The sequence below is a fragment of the Euprymna scolopes genome, chromosome 16 (genome assembly GCF_053919585.1).
Source record: "Euprymna scolopes isolate OS-2025 chromosome 16, ASM5391958v1, whole genome shotgun sequence".
Lineage (NCBI taxonomy): Eukaryota > Metazoa > Mollusca > Cephalopoda > Sepiida > Sepiolidae > Euprymna > Euprymna scolopes.
Genome location: NC_136497.1, coordinates 99,032,360 through 99,054,558, shown reverse-complemented (window position 1 = coordinate 99,054,558; position 22,199 = coordinate 99,032,360). Strand labels below are relative to the sequence as shown.

The window sequence follows — 22,199 nt, the reverse complement described above, 5'->3', positions numbered from 1 at the left end:
AAGGTGTTTTTACAATTGTTCACTGTGCAGAGGGCGACAACTCTCTTTTACCAAGAGATTTGTTTATTTTTTTCATCAGATAATTTAGGACGCTTGATGCAACAATATTTTTTATTAATCCAAAAAAAAAAAAAAAAAAAAAAAAAAGAAAGTTGCAATGACTTTTTAAATATACCAAAGTTGATAACATTAATAATACAAAATATAATCTGTATGCAACTATTAAGAAAAAACCCCAACAAACCAACGATATTTTCATTAAATGAAAGCATTTAAAAAGAAGCAAGGATGAAACTTTTAAAGCTGCGGCGACTTTTTTTTTTTTTTTACTAACAAAGCTTATACTAGTAATAACATCAACATGATTCAACAATATTTTTTATTAAATCAATTAGTTATGGTAGTCCATCCATGTGGATGACGACATCTTCAATTATTATTTAAAACATTTTTTTAATTGACTCCGTGACTTCATTGATGACTAAAAATCTGGATGCGTGATCTGCACTGCTTTGCACAGATAGAGCACAGGAAGACAGTGTTTGGGTTTTGATGGTGAATGGTTGCCGCTCGTCAGTATCGTCATTATTTCGCTCATTCTTGTTGTTGAAGAAGGCCATTTCGCTATCACATGTGGAGCACCAAGTATCCCTGTCTGCTGCCAAAGTTTTCAAAAGATGGAAAGGGATATTGCAGCGCTTAAGGGTGAGCTTCATGCAGTCTATGTAGCGTTTCTTTGGGCAGCCGATGTTTCGTCAGCCATGAGTGAGTTGACCAAAGAGAATTCTTTGAGGTAGTGTTGGGGGGCATCCTGATAACGTGGCCCAACCATCAAAGCTGATGACGGATAAGGAGTGACTCTAGAGGTATAATTCCAGCTCTTGTGCAAATCTCTGAATGGGACACTTTGTTCCATCAATGGAGGCCGAGGATCTGCTGTAGTCATTTGATGTGAAATGATCCTAACAGCCTGATATCATGGCGATAGGGAACTCATGCCTCGGAAATGTACAGGAGGGTGGTTATGATGACTACGTAGTAACCCTTGTATGGGTGCTAAGATTGCGGTTGACAAACACTCAGTCATTCAGGTGGCCAAAAGCAGAAGAGGCGAGATTAAGGCGACACTGAACTTCATTGCTAAGGTTGCAGGAGTATGAGAGATTGGAGCCAAGGTATGTGAAGCTACTGATATTCTTTAGAGAGATACCATTGACAATAAAAATGGGAGCATCAGTTGGAGACATATTTGACAGGATTTCCATCTTCTTGGTGTGGATAAGAAAGCCAGCTTGGTGATAAGTGTTAGAGACTGTTAAGACTGTGTTGAAGTCTGCTGGAGGTATGGCTATGGAATGCAGTATCATCGGTATACTGTACGCTGAATATGAGCTAGGTTTTAGTCTTGGCTTGAAAATGTTTCAGGTTGAAGAGGCTGCCATCAAGACAGTACTGGACAGCAACAGCATTAGAAGATTGAAGGTCACGGCATGAAACCAAAATGACGGCAATTAGGAACAGATTGAAAATGACCCGAGTTAAGATGCATGCCTGCTTCACACTGACATTCATGGTGAAAGTGTCCGATTCTGCACCTGACATGGTAACATGAGCATGCATGCCAGTGTGAAACTACTGGAGGAGTGGAGGACCGACAAGAAAGTAGGAAGGCAACCAAATTTCCGGAGAATGTTATTAAATCAAAACATTAAAAAAAAGAAAATTGCGACAAATTTTTTTTTTTAATGTAACAAAGTTGATACATTAATAATACAAAATGTAGTCTGTACACGATTAAGAGTTTTTAAAAACACAGGTTTCAAAATTTCATCCTTATTTTATGAAAGAATTTCATTCTTTTATTTTTTAAGGTTAAAAACTAATTTTTTAAAAACCTTCACATAACATTTACTTCTTGCCGCAGCTTCTTTTTGAAATGTTTTCATCCAATGAAAATATCGTTGGTTTTCGCTTAATAGTCGCGTACAGACTACATTTTGGATTATTAATGTTATCAACTTTGTTAGATAAAAAAAAATTGTCACATGTTTTGATTTAATAAAAAATATTGTTCCATCAAGCGTCCTAAATTATGAGATGAAAAAATGAACAAATCTCTTAGTAAAAGAGAGTTGTCTCCCTCTGCAGAGTGAATGATTGTAAAACTGCGCCGGTGGTGGGGAGTAATATACCCTATAATATGAAATTTGAAAGCTACGAAAAATATGTAAAATGTAGACGACAAAGTTTTAACAAAAAATCACCATAAAAAAAAAAATTGATTCACTTATTGATTTGAAGAAAATTATTAAACATATGGTGCTTGTTAAGGTAGAGTTGACAGATCGATTTTTTAAAATGTTGTTTTCAGCAAAATCAACAGCACTTAAATGTCACGTTGAAAATAGTAATATATTAAACAATTACGGAAATTCATTAAGTAGAGAATTATTTATAGTTGAATGTAATTTTTACGGAAAATTGGGGGAAATTGCATTTTCTCTATATGTGAACACCTTGAAGATCTAAATTTGCCAATGTAATGGTGACATTTTTTTTTAGCCAATTACAGTCAACATTTTTTTTTTTTTTACTAAACTACTTGATAATTTTTCATAATCTTTGGATATATTACTATTTTCGACATGACAATTAAGTACATAATATTATTTTTGCTTAAAACGATATATTTAAAAAAAGATTGATCTGCCGACTCCATCTTAACAAGCACCAAACATTTTTAACAAGGCAATAATTGTCCCTAATTTAATGAAATACTTAAAAACATTGCCTTTTTCTGAATAAGCAAGACCAAATTTGCTTTCGTTAAGTACATACAAATAATTTTTAAAAATAAACATGAAAAAACAAGACAAAAGACTTTCTTTGCCGAATGTTAGTCGTCAAACTTTTACGTCAATACTCGGGACTAGCTAGAACAGAAAAAAAAGGCGAAAACGAAAGTGGTTTTGGTAAACGCGTAGTTTCCTGATGTGATAATTTTATGGGAAAGGTGGTATACAGTATTATTATTATCATCATTATATTATTACGCTTATCACTCCGTCCGTTATCATGCTGTGCATCCCTAAAAAAGGAAAAGGTGGATTATTCCGAATAAATTGGTGTCGCTGTGAGGCAAAGCTAATAAAAATGTGTTGTCTTTCTTGGCCTTTTGGCTAAGATCAAAGTGTAGTATCTGTTCTTCAGGTGCTACATTTCAATTTCTTCTCTCTCAGTGGAAAAGAAATCCTTTACGACTAAGACAATTTAATGTAAGAAAGTTTTAATATTAAAAAAGTAACTAGAAAAAGTTATTTCTGATTTAATTACAAAATGTCCTGGAAATGTCACTTCTGATTAATTATAAAATTCCCTGGAAAATGTCTGTTCTGATTATTTTTTTTTTTTTTTTTGTGTACTTGCCTCCTCACAAGGGCGGAATTGGACATGAGGTGGGTTAAAAATTTAGGGGGAAACCAGCTTCCCAAAAGGAGCACTCTGGTCAATAACAAAAATAAAAAATTGTATCAGTAATGAAGGATTTCTCCTCCATTAACAAAGACCAAAAAAGGAATGCTGAAACTGATACTACACCCAGAAATTCATGTTGAAGCAATGGTTACCTAATCTCTAACCGTGTTAATGTTTTTATGTATTACTTTCGAAAAGCTGCTGAAGCAGTTTATGATTTAAACGTTACTTTATTTCAAGTATATTTTAAGCAGTGGCTTACTGGATATGAAGTCAGTCCTGGAAATTACTTAAACCGTTTACAATTTAAACATAACTTTATTTCATGTATATTTTTAACAATGGGGTGCGGGATATTAAATCAGTCCCTAAAATAGGTGAAACCATTTACACATTACACATTACTTTATTTAATGTATATTTTTAACAGTAGGATGGAAGATAAGGGCCCCGGAAATTGTTGAAAAAGTTTACGATTTATACATTACTTTATTTCATGTATATTTTCAACAGTGGGGTGGGTTTATAAGTCAGTTCCAGAAATGTCTGAAACAGTTTTCTATTTAGACATTACATTATTTCATGTATATTTTTAGCAAAGAGTTTGGGATATAAAGTCGGTCCCGGAAATGTCTGAAACACTTTACGATTAAAACATTACTTTATTTAATGTATATTTTCAACAGTGGGGTGGCAGACATGAAGTCAGTTCTGGGATTGAATGAGATGTGCAAATATATGCTATCATAAAGCGTTGCCCAGTATTGAATGAGATAGGTGGATACCATATAGTAGCAAAATACCTAGCATTGCTCGGGATCGAATAAGATAGTTGAACAATATATATTAGCAGAATACGTGGCGTCACCTGTGATTGGATAAGATAGGTGAATCATATATACTATGAGAATACCCAGAATTGATTGATTTGTTTGTAATGAACTAATGAGCCCTGGCAATATATCAAAGTTATTATTAACTAAGGGGGAGCGACATAGTGGGCTAAAGTTATGAAAATTACTGTCAAAATTAGTAACATATCCAAGAATTACGAAAAATGATGAAATGTGAGTTACTTGATTGGTGTGTTTGTAATGATATAATAAGCCCAGACAATATATCAAATACATAAGTAGGAGGGAGAGGCATAATGTGGGTTTTTAATTATAAAAATTGTCAAAATTAGTAACATATCCAGGATTATGAACAAAGATTAAATGTGAGTTAATCGATTGTGTATTTATAATAAAATAATCAGCCCAGGAAATATATCAAAGTAATTATGTTAGTAAGAGACGGCGATAAGGATGGGTTAAATTATGAAAAATAATTGTCAAAATTAGTAACATATCCAAGAATTATGAAAAATAATAATGTTATTTAATGCATTAGTGTGTTTGCAATGAAATAATCAGACCAGACAATATATCAAAGTTATTATTTTAGTAAGTGGGGCGATGATGTAGGTTAAAATGATGAAAAATGATTGTCGACATTAGTAACATATCCAAGAATTATGAAAAATGATGAAATGTGAGTTGATTGGTGTGTTTGAAATGAAATAATCATCCCAGATAATATATTTCAGTTATTATTTTAGTAGTAGGGGGTTGATAATGTGGGTTAAAAATATTAAAAATAATTGTCGAAATGAGTAACATATCCAAGAATTAAGAAAAATGATGAAGTGTGAGTAAATAGATAGTTGTTTTTTATGAAATAATCAGCCCAGACAATATATCAAAGTAATTTTTTAGTAAGAGAGGGCGACGAGGATGTCGAAATTAGTAACATATCCAAGAATTACGAAAAATTACAAAATGTGATTTAATTGATTGGTGTGTTTATAATAGAATAATCAGCCTACACAATATATCAAAGTTTTTATATAAGTAAAGGGGAAGGTGATAAAGAGGCCTTAAATTATAAAAAAATTATTGTCGAAATTAGTAACATATCCAAGAATTACGAAAAAATTATGAAATATTAGTTAATTGATTGGTGTGTTTGTAAGGAAATAATCAGCCTATACAATATATCAAAGTTATTATTTAGTAAAGAGGGAAGGGCAAAAATGTGGGTTAAAATTATGAAAAATGATTGTCGAAATAAGTAAAATATCCAAGAATTATGAAAAATGATTAAATGATTTCATGCATTAGTATGTTTGTTATAAAATAATAAGCCCGAGTGTTTGTTTCTGAGTTTTAAAAAATGTTATGGTAGGTAAGTAGGAAGGATCAAACCCGGAGTCATGAGTAAAAGTAGGAAAATAAAGTGTGAAAAAAAAAAAAACATCTGCAACGTTAACAGTTCGGCCACCAAGAAAAGTCCATTCCAGTTGTTTAGGAAAGAAAACAAAAAAAAAAAAACGACTACGATAGGTCGGCGCGAACGTGAAAATATAATGTGAATTGTCCAGCACGCTAACCACTACGCCACAGAACACTGCAGCTTAGTTTAGTGATTTTAAATAACTTCACATGAAAGAACTACGAAGCCAAACCGGTGTTCTCTTCTCAACTGTTCCTTGTGAACGATCCCCAAACGGTGTTAAGTGGTGGCAGGGGGAGGAGGAATTTATTAGAGAGAAAATATTTTACCACTTCCATTGATCTTAACCGATTTTGGCCGTGACTTCTCAGCAGAAAAAGTATAGAAATCTAAGATTATCGAGGAATTTGAGAAATAATAAGCCTATAACACACCTCAGATATTGTTCTGCCGTTTGTGCATATTATATTTGCATGAAATATCTTGACTTTTAATCCTATTAATGTCAAAATCAGACGGGGAAAAAATGAGTTCATTTTATTTATATAGAGAAGAGATGATGAAATGTGAGTTAATTGATAGTTGTGTTTTTTTTTTTATAAAATAATCAGCCGATACAATATATCAAATTTAATATTTTAGTAAAGGGAGAGGCGATAATGTGGGTTGAAATTATGAAAAATTATTGTCAAACATAGTAATATATTAAATAATTTTGAAAAATAATAAAATGTGAGTTAATTGACCGGTGTGTTTGTAATGAAATAATCAGCCCAGGAAATATATCAAAGTTATTTTAATAAGGGGGCGATACAGTTTTAATAAAAAAGTAGAATAATATGATTGTGCCTTCATACATGCTGAACAGAACGCTCACAGCATGCCCAGCAACAATATATTACATATGAAAAATGCTCCTGTGGAATTTCCACAGGTCCTACTAGTTATTATTACTACTACTACAACATACTGATTGGTGTTAAAATCAATTTAGTATTGTGTCTGAAATATAAAGGAAAACACTTTAAATTAATAAATTATCAGACATACTGGCATATTTCTAATATAGCTGGTCTGTAAAACTAATCAGTATAAGAATTGGAAAATGTCCTACAGAAAGCAGTATAGTATATAAAAATATTTAAAACTTTGATTTTGATATATTGTGAAACATTTTTATGTGCTACATTGCTAATATTTGTGTTCATAAGAAACTTTATTAAAGCTTTTAAATTTTTCATTGTTCTTTTTGTGTAAACATGAAAATTATATTGTAAAACAAATATTTATTTTTTAGACTTTAAACCTTGCGGCTAGATCAGAATGCATGAAAAAGTCTATAGGCATTAAAAATAGTTTTATATTGTTTTTGTTAAATATTAATCAATGAAGAATCCATTTAATATTATGCATGTAATTTGAGAAAAACATGCTTGAAATGTGTCAGCATTATGTGATAAGCGAAATTACACAACATCAGGTCAAATTCAGTTGCCAGCTTGTTTTGATTTTCTGTTTCACAGAATTTTTCTTGTATTCTGCTCTAGCTGCAACAAAAAATATTGCATCGAGCGTCCTAAATTATGAGATGAAAAAATGAACAAATCTCTTTGTAAAAGTATTATAGTGGTATTTAAATATAGCTTCCCCACCAAAGGAGAGCTTAATCTGGGGTGTAGCCATTGAATGCCTAAAGAGCATTCATGGCCGGTATTTACTAAACCCCCCCCACCTCAAAGAAAAGAAAAAAATTGAGTAGATATGAATTAATCTCAGAAATAAATCGAAGAAAATTTTACATATAGACTTTGGATTTCAGTAAAAGATGGAAATTCCCATAGTCGATCAGAACTTATGCATTTTGGGACCAGTCCAATTTTCAATTTTGTAAAATATACCCCTATTTTCTGAGATGCAACCATAAATCGTACTCTACATGAATCCTCGATGTAGCTTTCACAGTACCAGGATACCAGGAATCCTGATAAGCAACAACTATATATTCACCAGTTGATGGTAATTTTTGTCATTTCTATTCTGATGTTTTACTGAAAATTCAACTATGTAAACAAAGAAATAAAATGGTAATTTTTTTACTTTGTTTCCACCTTAACATTTAAAATGATTACTTTTATAAGTTTTAAGGTATGCTGAAAACGAATATCGCATTTAAATTTTCTGCAAATAAGTAGTTTTTTGTATATTAAGCAATGTCATTTCTTATGTTATCGCTGGTGGCGATCTTAGTACGCGCAAGCGCAACCCCGAGAAACTATGCGCAAATGCACATACCAAGATGGCCACCAGCAATAACATAAGAAACAACATTGCTTAATATCCGGAAATCTACTTATTTACGGAAAATTTAAATGCGATATTCGTTTTTAGCATACCTGAAAACCTTAAAAGGTAGTCATTTTAAAAAAAAAATGTTAAGATGAGAACAAGGTAAAAATTTACAAAATGCATCACAATGAAATTCTTTATTGAACCGCCTAATTATTATTGTTTTACAGATTCGAAAAAAATGATCTTGACAATGAGTTAAAAATAAAAAAATCATACAAAATGCAGTATTTTGTATATTTTTAAGTCATTGTCGAGATTTCAAAGACATGAGATACCACGTGGCTATTTTTCTCGTGCTTGTGTAACATTCGACACTAATTGTCGAAATAAACAAATATTTTGCATTAAATAAATACACTAAAATCTTATCCAACTAGGTAGAAGAGTCTTGCCTTTGGTAATATTTATTTGGGCGCTTATGCACTTATGTTACCGTGCTATTTTTTCAAATAGTATTTTTAAGTTAAATTCAAGTTTTACAATATGTTTTTTATTTAATTGTTAAGTGAAAGTACAGAACAATTAACAAAACACCCTTCCCTCCTCATGTTAAGAATGGGTTTCTAAATAATATTATTTCAGCATGGTAGCATAAGTGCACAAGTACCTTCTTATTTGTTATATTTTTGTTTTTTGACCACTAAAAAATACAATTCCACCTTAAGTACGAGTTAGAAGTTGTAAATACCATGATAACAGAAACGCACATACTTAGTACATTTTGTTGTTTTTTAACGCTTTTAGTACATTGTACTAAAAGCGTTAAAAACAAAAAATAGTTTTGGCTTGGTATTGTTTGGAAATGAAATTTGAAAAACATGAAAATAATTTTTTAGATTGACAAACTCAGAATAAAAAATGACTAGTCTAGTAAACCGAAATCAGAAAAATAGTTTTCTATTTTTAAGAGAATACTTTAGTCAGCTCAGTGCTGGTCAGCACTCAGCACATAGCGAGCCGTTTTCCTGTTAAGTGGATTTGAATTTCTATAAAAGATAACATTTTAAAGAAATATCCACACAATTAATAATTATCAAATATTTACAGATTATACATGAAAATAATTCTGAAACTATTATCTATATGAAAATAGATGATATATACCTATTTATCTTATCAATTTTGAAATATACTTTGTCAACTTTGCTCGGTCATAACTTTGCTTCAGTAAAAATATAAATCAAAGTCCAGTAGAGATGGACTTCTATGCTTATATAGCCTGTAAAATTTCAGCCATATCCAATCAAATTTAACCCCGCGCATGCATATCCAAATATAACGTATGAAATGTAAACATTGAAAAAAGTTTCTCTTTTTGCTGTTGCCATTTTTTTACCTTTTTTTTTTTTTTTCATTTTTAACTTGGAGCATAAAAATATTGAATGCATAAAAGCAAAATTAGCATCATTGAAATGCTTATTCTATTATCTTTCCATCAATATAATTCTTTTAAAAATTGACCCACAAATAAAAAAGATGTGACTTGTTGAAGCACATTAGGTATGTAATATTGCAGATGTCCACGAAAATACAGCATACGCTTGTAATGGTATTATTAATCAGTAGATTTTTACCACTGTCACAGTGCAGTGTGATGATGCATAGAAATGAAACCTGACCAATGAGGGTGGGGGGGGGCGTGCATTTCATTGAAGGAGAGAAATGATGAGAAAAATATAAATATGTAATGTGATTCTTAAAGATAGGCTTAGATTTAATGAGCTGAGAGGAAGATTAAATCTGGACAGCCGATTTCAATCGTATTGCTATGTTAGAAGAATGGATGAGAGTTCTTGGATTAGTAGAACAGATGAAGTAGCAGAGAGCTGCCAGGGAAAACATGAGTAAAACTGAAAAGAATGGCCTTTCGAAGATGAATAACGATCTGACCAGTGAAAGGTTAGTTAGACACCCAACATATGCTGGTATGTAAAATAGATGTAAAACCGAATATGATGATGTTTAAAATCTTGAAACTGTAACTTAAATTCTGTAAAGTGACTAATAAATGTTCACTGCGAAGACCAGAGGAATAGTTAGCCGAAACGCTGTGAAACTATAACTATGAAGATGAGGATAACAGTCCGCAAATAAATAAAAAATATACAAATTACTCATCTCAAAGGATTCCAATAATAAAATAATATACCATTTGATACGAACTCGACAGTGGAAGACCAGGTAAGAATGAAAAAACTTGGATTTATAAGACCAAAAACTCCACTTTGCGCATGGTACAGTGGATAAAGGCATTTAATCTCTACAGTTCTAGTTAAGCATTGTCTGAAGATAGTGGTTTCAATCCTACCCAAAGCCGGCTAGAGGATTAGTTGGCTAAAACCTGGTGAGATGACAACAACTATGAGAGGCAGTAATTACTGAGGATACAGTTATAAGACTTGACTAATGAATGGTTGTAGAATAATGTGAAACGAAATGAAATGTAATCTTTAAATCAAATGTTAGAAAAATATAAAACATGTTTGGAGCATTTGAATTTCTTTTTTGAACTAACAAAAAAGAAAACAAAAGTCATTTATTTGCACATAAATACAACACTTTTTTGTGACAGTTGGAAAATTTTCCATGACTCCACAGCCTTGTATAAAACAATAACATTTGTTCAATTCAATGGACTTTGAATGTCAAAAATTTATTTTGTTGATAAAAAAAGTTCCTTTGTCCTTATTTACTTATCTCCCCACGAGGGCAGGCTTTTGATGTGAGGAAAAATTCAACCCCCTCCAAAAGAGTAATCTCGATTGGAACAAAAAATGAAATTGCCTCAGTTTAAAAGGATTTCTCCTTCATCGACTGTGAACAGAAAAGATGAAGTGTATAAGAAGAGGTATTAAACTTTGATCTAGCCAAATGGTGAAGTGGATCCCTTTTGTATTGGGAATCAAAAAGAAAATCTTTTTTTTTTTTTTTGTCGCAAAATCAATGTTTTACTTTTTTCTTTTTTTTTCTCTTTGCAGATTTTGCCTCGAGAAGAAATGGATCATCATGAATGTAAGAATTTGTTTTTATTGCAATTTTTCTGTTCCAGAAACTATCTCATTCCCAACACAATTTTCTACCTGTATAACAGCCCAATATGTACCGAGATGGAGTGATGTTGCAGGGCACTAAGGATAAATTTACCTTAATTTGACCTTTAACAGCTTTATTAGCCAAATAGAAAAGTTACTAGCCAAACACATGTAATGTTATTTCACTCTAATGTTATGAATAAACCAATTCCATGTGAAGCTTTATTTTATAATTCTCTAAAACAATACAGACGAAATTTATGGAAGGAAATTCATAAATTTCAATGACATTCAGTCATTATTTAGTCAACTGATAAATGCAAGTTTGAAGATCTCAGTTGGAATTTCAACATTGTTTGATTTTGCAAAGAAAGCCGATATCAGCTTTAGTATTATTTTCTTTATTGCCATGTTTCTTTCAAGGTTGAAAATTTTGCGTGCTTAGAAAGATGATTGAAATATGAAATTGTGAATAAAATTGACAAAACTCATAATTTTCATTTTTGGGGTAGGTTGCTGATTTTATTTATTGAACATCTAAAATAAACTGTTAATTAAAAAAAACGTATAGAATTTAATTAATTTATTTTTTCAAACACCTGTGTGGCGCCCATTTTTACATAATGAAATGCTTCAACTTTTACAGGATTCTTACAGACTTGAAAAGCCCTTGAATTTTTACTTTTGCCTTGAAAAGGCCTTATTTCTATTATTTCCTTGAAAAATCCTTGAAAATATGGAAAATTTCTTGAAAAGGCCTTGAAAATTGTATTCTTTATGTTCATTAAAAAATTTGTGTTAAAATATAAAAAATGAAATCGAAATAAATACTATTAAATTATTTTTTAAGTATTAATAAAAAATCCCATTAAAATATGAAATATTGAAAATAAAATCGAAATGCATTGTTCTGACATCATAGAGTATTGTGGATACAAGAAGAATTACGTCCCTTTATCACAAAACTACCTCTGGTTCATGATAAAGATTGAAATCTCTATTTTTGTTCTTGTTTATGATTTAACTTTATAATTTTTTTTAAGGGGCAAGGGTAGTGGCAGGCGTCATATAAATTCCATCCCTCCCCCTCTAAAAAAAATTCTCCAATGGCGAATCCATCCCCACCACCCCAAAAAATAAAATTGTGATAATTTAAAATTAGGCTAGCTGAGCAAAAAAGAAAAAAATGGACAGGATGGCAGCCATCTTGGTTGGAAATTAAAAGCTGTAAAGAGAATTAATTTTTGAGATGAAATCAAAAGCACTTAAAACTACTGAAAATCATCAAAATATGATTCAAGTAGGTTGCAAGGTAACTTTTATTGGCTATGGTAACATTTATTTGTTGTATACTTGATTTTTTTACCACTTTTTTTAATCGCTTTGGATTGTAAAATAAACCCCAAATCTTGTTTTGAAAACTTTTGTCTGGAGAAAGCCTTGAAAAACTTTGAAAATGAACATTGAAAATCTGTACAGACCCTGCTTTATAATGTTAATTGTTTTGTAAAATTTAATGTTAATTGTTTTGTAAAATTTAATGTTAATTGTTTTGTAAAATTTAATGTTAATTGTTTTGTAAAATTTAAGAATTCGCCAAAAATTTTTCTATACATTCACTGTTTTTATTTTTTTAGATCGAATGTGAAATTTTAGGCTCTTTTGAATAAAATGAAAATTATTTACTAGAGAAACGTTTTTCTTAAATTTTGCCTCATATTAAAATAGTCATCAAGAACAAAAATATAGATTAGATTTCATCACAATTTGATAATAAAAGATAAACTAATAGATTATGTATTTTTTTATTAAAAGTATTTTCCCACCATGGGTAAAATTACCTGTGAAGTTAGAAATCAAAACCTATATTTAAGAAAAAAACAACGTTGAATTTTTTGCTTTCTTTTTTTTTAAAAAGATATGAATAAATATACTGTAAAATATCTGTAAAATAAGATTATTAGAATTAAAATTTCCTATATTTTTTAAATCTTTTTTTATTGTGCAAAGTTCAGTTTGCTTCATTAGATATTTTAATTAAAAAATATATGTAATTTTTTAAACAAAAAGAAAAAATTCCAAATTTATCTATTGCAATAACTTATAAGAACATATCAATCAACTAATAGCAAAAAAATTGTTTTCAGTTTTTCTTCTTTTCTTTTTTTGATTATGAAAACCATTAACCGCAACCATCAATCAGCATAATGGGTAATTTAACGTTTTTGCAATGATATTTATGTTCATCAATGTTTCCATATTTCCAAAAAAGCAGGCTGTAAAAATTTTTGAACTCATACTATGTGATCATTATTACTTTCATTTCAGTTTCAAGATGTTTGATTAATAAAAATATATAGTTGTTTGATTAATAAAAAAAAAATATATATATAGTTGTTTGACTAATAAAAATAAAAAATATATAGTTGTTTGATTAATAAAAATAAAAAATATATAGTTGTTTGATTAATAAAAATAAAAAATATATAGTTGTTTGACTAATAAAAATAAAAAAGATATAGTTTGACTAATAAAAATAAAAAAATATATAGTTTGATTAATAAAAATAAAAAAATATATAGTTTGATTAATAAAAATAATAAAAATATATAGTTTGATTAATAAAAATAAAAAAAATATATAGTTTGATTAATAAAAATAAAAAAATATATAGTTTGATTAATAAAAATAAAAAAAATAGTTTGATTAATAAAAATAAAAAAAATAGTTTGATTAATAAAAATATATAGTTTGATTAATAAAAATATATAGTTTGATTAATAAAAATATATAGTTTGATTAATAAAAATATATAGTTTGATTAATAAAAATATATAGTTTGATTAATAAAAATATATAGTTTGATTAATAAAAATATATAGTTTGATTAATAAAAATATATAGTTGTTTGATTAATAAAAATATATAGTTGTTTGATTAATAAAAATATATAGTTGTTTGATTAATAAAAATATATAGTTGTTTGATTAATAAAAATATATAGTTGTTTGATTAATAAAAAATATATAGTTGTTTGATTAATAAAAAATATATAGTTGTTTGATTAATAAAAAATATATAGTTGTTTAATTAATAAAAAATATATAGTTTGATTAATAAAAATAAAAAATATATAGTTTGATTAATAAAAATAAAAAATATATAGTTTGATTAATAAAAATAAAAAATATCTAGTTTGATTAATAAAAATAAAAAATATAGTTGTTTGATTAATAAAAAATATATCGTTGTTTGATTAATAAAAATATATAGTTGTTTGATTAATAAAAATAAAAATATATAGTTTTGATTAATAAAAATAAAAAATATATAGTTGTTTTGATTTAATAAAAATATATAGCTGTTTGATTAATAAAAATATATAGCTGTTTGATTAATAAAAATAAAAAAATATATTGCTCTATTAAAACTTTTATTATTTAAATAATTAAACTTGCTCGTTTTATTTAAACAAAAAAGGTTGAAAGGCATTTTCATTCAGTAATGAGCTTTGGAAGATTATAAAAGAAAAAAACATACACATTTGTTTATGTTGAAAACTATTTTTTCTTAATTTAATAAAGAAAATTGTAGATAAAAGTCTTAAATTTCATTTTTGTTATGTAAAAATTACTTAAAGTACAATATTTTTAATTAAAAAAAAATGTTATAGTTTATTTGCAAAAAACGGGATTTATATTTAGAAATATATATTTGAAACATTTTTTAACTTTCATTTTTGTGTCTCGGGAGAAAATAAATAATCCAAAGTGTTGTATCTGTTCTGATACTACACTTTAGGTTCTTATTTAGAATTGCTCTTTAAAAAACAAAAATACAAAAAATACAGAACAATCTTATTGATGCATGTACTTGTCACATTACAAAGATGTCATATTCCAAAAATTACATAAATTGATCAAGTAGGTTTTTTTTTCATAAGAAAAGCAAATTTTAACAGGAACCTAGGAGAGCATCAGGAGCAGCCATATTGTTTTAGAACGTGTTAAAATTCAAAGGCCGACAACTCTATTTGACTACCAAGATTTATTGACTGTACAATTTTATTATTATTAATCATAAACCATAAATGTTGATTTTCTTAATGGAAAAACCCTACTTGATCAATTTTTGGAATATGACATGTTTGTTCAGTAAAGTGTACATATATCATAACGATTTTTCTGGTTTTTTTTTTTTTTTGTTGTTTTGTTTTTTAAATACATGTAATTCTAAATATGCACCAAAAATTTATTTTGAAACTTGAAGGTATCAAAATTCAAAGTTCTTCCGGTGTTTTTTAAACAATCTTTGTTAAAAATAAAGTATATTGCTCTATTAAACCTTTTATTGTTTAAATAATTTGACTTTGCTCGTTTTATTTAAAGAAAAAAAGGTTGAAAGGCATTTTTCACTCTGTAATGAGCTTTGGAAGATTGTGAAAAAAATCATCAAAAGATAAGCGTTTTATTATTTCTAGGCGCCAGTTGGAAAAATCACTTGCAAATGCAACTGTTTAACTCACAACATAACACCCTGTTTTGCCACATCTAGGGAGGAGCTGTTTAGAGCACTCTTTCTTTTCTTGACAGCATACAAAACCGATCTTGAAATCTAGTCAGTGATGTCCTTTTCTCCATCATACAACCTCTTTTTCACAGAAGGGACATTGCGAGCTCTATCGTTATTTTCATGGTAGGTGCTCGACTGAGGTTCAATCCTTGTTTTAAGAGTAAAACATTCAAAACAAACACTTGACTAGCTACAACTATTGTCAACAATACTCCATGCATGGACAGATGGTGACCTTATAGAGGTACCGGATACTCTCAAGCGTAAATAACTTTCTAGCATGATAGAGAAAGCTTATCTTCTTGGCAGCAGTCTTGGCAATGCCCTTGATATATTTGTTCCAATTCATGTTGTGAATATTAAGGCGAAGAGTTTGAACAAAGAACTTTCAGGCCATGTATCATTAGCCATGGCTGTCAGTGGTTGAGGTTTCTTGTAATCATTGAAGGAAAGAAACTTAGTCTTGGCAGTATTGAATGTTATCATTCATTTATATCCCCATTCCACTACAGACTGGAGGTCTTCCTCTAAGGTTTCAGCCATTTCCTTAGATATTTGTTCATTTGTTTTCCCCCTCATGTCTGTTATAGAGCATGGTGTTGACCTATCTCTAAGAAAATTTCACCAGGGAGATCATTTGTGAATAATAGGAGTAATAATAATAATGGTCCAAAGAGACTACTGTTCCCAACTTGAGTGTTATTTTCGCATTTTGGCTGGTGGTCACATCGACCAAAACGTTGTGAAAATGATTTTTAAGGTGAGAACGGTAATCTGAAGAAGCCAAACAATACGAAAATCATTAAAATTAAAGTGAATATATTTACACATTTTCACACTAATGTAGGGGTTTTGGAGACTTGCTAATAAGTTTCTTTCCATGTGGGTTAGGGTTCTTGATCTAACAGGAAAGATTGTTAGAAAAAGTTTGGAGACAATTTTTTACTTATGGAATAAAAAAGATTTTTTTAGCTATGATAGTATAAAAGTTATAATCATTTTTTTTTCAGCCTCCGAACTAAAAACTGATGCCAGCACAAGCCCCCAACATCCAACAACCGTTTCTGTGGTGAACTCTAATTCCAACCAAGAACAAGATCAGCCTCAGGTGAATGCTACTGCTACGGGTGGTACATCCATCTTTCTGGATTTGTACCCAGGCTGTGATGTTTGTGGCAGAGATCACCTGACCGAAGAATGTCCTGAATTAGGACTCAACACTTCCACGGCAGAATTCAAGGTCATGACCAAGTAAGTCTGGCAAATGAAGGCGGATAAACACCCTTTTTAATTGTTTGAAAATTAAAATGTTAATAGCGAGAAATTCACATGTTTTTATTATTGTTTAAAATTAAAAAAAATATTTTGTGTTATTATTACATAATAATGATTTCTTAAGACTTGTATTCGATTATGGCTTATGGAATATGAACACTACTGCTATATTAAAGAGTTCTCTTCTTAAATCATGTATAGATTCTGGAGTTCAATCGGATGCACCTGAAGAAGGTGCAGCAGCCATCATGCAAGTCCATAAAAGGAAAAAGAATAATGGTTGCACCGTGTGTTGTTCATTGAGGATTGAACCCAGAGTGTTTGCTTACAAGATATAATTTTTTTTGTGTGCAATGAGTAGAATTTATGTATGCAAATGAAAATTGTTTCTTTTGCATAAGCGAATTCTTGTTGATATAAAAAGAGAAAGGATTTTCTTTCTGCAGCAATACAAAATCTACATACATTGAGTTTGGATTACAGAATATTCAGAGAAAAAGAGAAACATGGCGGACACAAAAACCCTATAGAATTATAGAAGGTCAAAGGTTACATCCACGACACATTGTGAGAATAACATCCAAGATGAGAATGCTAGTTCGAATGATCCCAATAATAAACATTTGGCTCTTTTATTAGTTTTTCTACCTGACACAATATAAAAGAGAAATTTTCAATATTTGTCTAGTGATTTAAAACATCATTTATCGATTGACATTGGTTAGTTTTTCATCGGCTACAAACAAAAAAAATTTCCTGCTAATCGTCATGTGATCTTTTGTTTTTATTTTTTCTTTATTTCCATTCCTTGACTTTTGCCTATGTTATTCCCACACGTCAGATTTAACTTGAACTTTCAACAGTTGTAAACATGTACTGCGACACATGTTTAATCTGTCTGATGGCAAAGTTGCAAGAAAACTTTTCCTTCTAGAGACTCAGAATTGAAAAATCCCATTTTGAAAACTAATTATCTCTCAGAAAAAGACCATCTGCTGAGAAAGCAGCCGACTTAAGATTTCATAGAATTGATATCTGCTTCCCTTCATAGAAGCAGAGATGAGTTTTTCATTTTTTAGCAGAATTTCTTTTGTAATTCATAAAAGGTATATTTCGGCTTAAATTTTCTTTTCTTTTAAAAGACTGGTTTCTGCCAAATTACTAGACCTCATTAATCAATGATAGTGATTTGAAGATTTGTTTTATCAAAGAAAATTGTCTTGTTACCCCCCACCCATACAGTCTTTTTTTTTTTTTTTTTTTGCTACCATGTTTTTGTTTTGTTTATTTGTATGTAATTATATGTAGTAAGGCTTGCTTCTTTAAACGTAGGGTTAGTAATAGGAATAAGGAGGGTTCAGAGGGATGGGCTTGCCATTCTAACTTAGAATCAAAAAAAGTTTTTTGTTGAGGCTTACTACTTCATTAAACCTTCAAACCTAGGGTTAGTGGTTAGACAATTTTCGTTTATTTACTAACTTTTAAACATAAGCCCATAAAAAACATACCCCTTCCCCCCTTAAAAAGAATGCACAGGATTTATTTTCCATAGGAAAAAATATTTTGGTTAATTGTCCTAAAAATCTGGAATGATTCAGAAATAGAGGATCATTTTACATTAAATTTGCATGTTGCCAGTTTGAAAATTATATGAGGGAGAAGGGTATCTTGGGAAATGGACTGTTTGGTTTGCCAAAAGACAATTTGGCTAGTCTTGTAACAAGTCTCTTGAAGGTGGATAAATCAATGACGATTTTGACTTTGGCAAATAAAATGTGTTACTTGTTGCAAACTCTGATTTGTGATTTTATTTAGGAAAAAAAAAACCTATCTTGCAATGCTGACCAAGATCATCTGGTTAACACTGAAGCCAGTGTCAAGATCAAGTAGTGAACAGCACAATCACAAGTTAACACAGTTAATTTGTTTTCCGAGTCTATCAAGGCCATTTTTAATATATAATATTGAAAAGTTTTGCTTGTGTGCTAGATTATTAATTTTCAATTTTTAGCCCATAAACCCCTTTCATCACTGGTATTCTCTCCCACCATACCTTTCAAGAAAATATCTGATTAAAAATGTGCATTCATACTAACAATAATAACACAACATTTAATGCAAATGCTAGTGGAAAGAAAATCCAAAATGATCTTTCAGTAGCACCGAGTGGGGAATACTGTGCTTTTTGTGGCTCTGGATCCAGTTTGTGTTTGCTAATGTAAGATGCCAATCCCCCCCCCCCCATCCACTGTATTAGATGACAGCATGTATATAATTTGTGACCAAAGTCCTTCAAGCTCCTTCCAATAATAATTGAAAATATACACATTTTTAGCTTTTTCACTTTTTACAATGTTTCTAGAATACAAAAGCTCAAGAGGTTATACACAGCTAACATACTTTCTAACTTCCAGCATGGTTACTACCGGAAGCGGTGACAAGGCAAATCAGTTCCTTCACTTTTATTGTTTATTGGTATTTCTATTGTGAAGCGATTTATTGAAATAAAATATAAGAAAAGGACATTATTGAAAAGTATGCAATAAAAATTAACAAAATTATAAAGATAAAATAACATTTTATCTGCATTTTATTTCCACTTTTAATAACATTAAAACATACAAGTTTTTATTTTATTGGAAATTTTATAAGAAATGTGTTTGAAATTATAAAAATACGTTTTTTTCTATTTTAAAAATTAAAGTTTTTTGTTTTTTTTATCTGAATTTCTATAATAAATATATGTTTATGAAAGTATAAAAATAAAATAATTGAAATCAGAATAAAATTTCAAACTAAAAAAAAAAGAATCGTATCCAATACATAATCTCCCCAAATAGTTTTAAAAGATTTTAAAAAGTGTTTTGAGTAATTCTTTAAAAAAAAAAGAGTGCAAAATGTCCTTTCAATAATTTTTAATTAAAATAAGATCGTAAAAACTTTTCAATGATTATTAAATAAAAAAAAAAGAAAAATCGGAAAAATAATTTTTAAAAAATGTATATGTACAGAGGAGATCTAGACGTGAGAGAAAAAAGTGAAGGAACTGATTTGCCTTGTCAACGCTTCTAGTAGCAACCACACTGAAAGTTAGGAAGTACGTTAACTGATTGTAACTGCTCAAGAATCCCTCAACCCTCACACCTTGTTATTCTCTCCTCCTCTTTCGTTCTCAGCTTCTTCATAATCTTTTTCCCTTTTTTTTTTAATTTCTTGCCAACTTACCTTCACCATTTTTCTTTATTGTTATTTGAGATGAGATTGTTTTTGTTTTTTTTTGTTTGTTTTTTTTTTTCTTCAGGGCTCGACTGACATTGCCATCCATCTTGGTTTTACTTGAACACATGGACTCCTCTCTTACAGTGGTTGCGCAACAGGTCATTCCTACCAAAACACAATTTGGTCCATTTGAAGCCAGAAGAACAACTCAAGACCTTGATGCTGAAAATGTCTTTAACCTCAAGGTTTGTTCACGATATTAAGCCTTTTACTTATCAAATCGTTTAAAACTCTAAATACTTTTATATTTTGTCTGACAATGATCTTATAGTTGGTACTATATATATATATATATATATATATATATATATATATATATATATATATATACACACAATGGATGTATGCCCCTTCCTGTGTATATTTTTGTTTGTACATAGTAATGTATATGTTAAAGTTTCTAATGAACTGCTGATTGTAGCAATTTCTTGTTGACATAACAAGCCAAAAGTAGAAGTAATCCCTATGACCATATAACAAATACTACACTAACCATCTTTCTCCAGGGGAAATAATGTCTAGGCAGTAATGACAAACAAACATATATTATACTACCCCCCCCCCACACACACACTGCCTCAACAAGGAGATAATGCCTGGTAGGATGGTCCAACTATAGCAGAACATATCATATTCTACCAGCTCTGAATTTATCATTAAAAAATTATTTTGACAAAAAATTCATAGTTTATTTATTAAGGTTATTAATTTTATTGATGTACTATTGTAATATGGTTTTCGCTTCAGAAACATGGATACCAAATCTCCATTATTAAACTTGTCATGTAATACATTTAATTCAATGGCATTTTTCCACATGTGCTGTAGGCTGCAGACATTAACCATGGCGATGTAAAGTGAATGTTCCCATGAAATTCTCATTATCATGGAAAAATTAACATAGAACAGTTATAATGAGAGTTGAAGGTTTTACAGCTGGACTTCGTTCTTAAAATCAAACTGTTATGGATGTCTGCATGTTTTATCTTAATACAACAATTAAGTTCAATAGTTTTCACTTGAAATCAGTTGGTTAGGTGTTCAGGTACCTAATATTCACCAATGTTCATTCTTTTACAACAGACATTTGGTCCATTTCATGCAGTCACCTCTGACTAGGAGGTCCCACACCACTGTCTAGAATGAATTGCCACTTGGTCAGAGCTTGCTTATTAGTCATTGACAACTGATCATCTGAAGGTTGTTTCCCAATTTGCCATCTGGGTATCTGAGTTTCCTCCAAATAATGTTTCTTTGGTTCACAGATGTGAGATCTTTTTAGCAAAATTCTGCTTTTTTGTTTGTTTGTTTATTAATTCAGAAAAAGAATGATTTTTATTGAAGCTTTTTTTTTTTAAAGAAAAATTTAGGTTGCTTGAAGCACTGCTAGTTAACAGGTATGTGTGTATTTATGAAGGCTGATAGCAATGTAGAAAAAACTGAATGATGAAAGCAAGTATGAACAAGAATATATATTTTGTAAAAAAAAATTAGCAAACAATAGATTCAATTTAATTCATAGATGGAATCTTGACAGATATTTCTAAATTGCTAAAGCCTTACCCCCTTATTTTTTGTCACTATTTGGTTATATTTTATTTCTCTTTCTTATTTCTCCTTTTTTCTCTTCCCCTGTTTTTTCTTTCTTCTTTTCTCTCAAAAGTGATAATATTAAATTTGCCGTGAACTCTTCTTCGTATAAGTAAAAGAAACTTCGGCTTCATCAAACAACGACGTCATGCCCCCCCCACACACACACACACACATACACATACAATATCTTTTGATTTTGACATTCTTGTTCATGGTGATTGATATTTTAATAAATAAATGTGTTTCTGATACTTACCAGTAGCACATTGTTTTTGCTCAGCCTCTCTCTATACAAACACTCACAGGAGGTCTGTGGGCCTCAGGTTTAGAAATCCATGACTTCATCTTGTT

At 29.9% G+C, this 22,199-nt stretch overlaps 1 protein-coding gene and 1 pseudogene across 1 annotated transcript in view; both read left to right on the top strand.

The window, feature by feature from the left end:
- LOC145296026 (uncharacterized) overlaps positions 1–22,199 on the top strand; it is a 37,259-nt gene that overhangs the window by 3,078 nt on the left and 11,982 nt on the right. The window contains exons 2-4 of the mRNA XM_080142072.1: positions 11,076–11,109; positions 16,712–16,952; positions 20,278–20,440. Coding sequence (XP_079998198.1) covers positions 11,094–11,109; positions 16,712–16,952; positions 20,278–20,440 — 420 coding nt within the window. The 5' untranslated portion in view covers positions 11,076–11,093. The remainder of the gene's footprint in view (positions 1–11,075; positions 11,110–16,711; positions 16,953–20,277; positions 20,441–22,199) is intronic.
- LOC145296417 (U2 spliceosomal RNA) lies at positions 3,159–3,256 on the top strand (annotated as a pseudogene).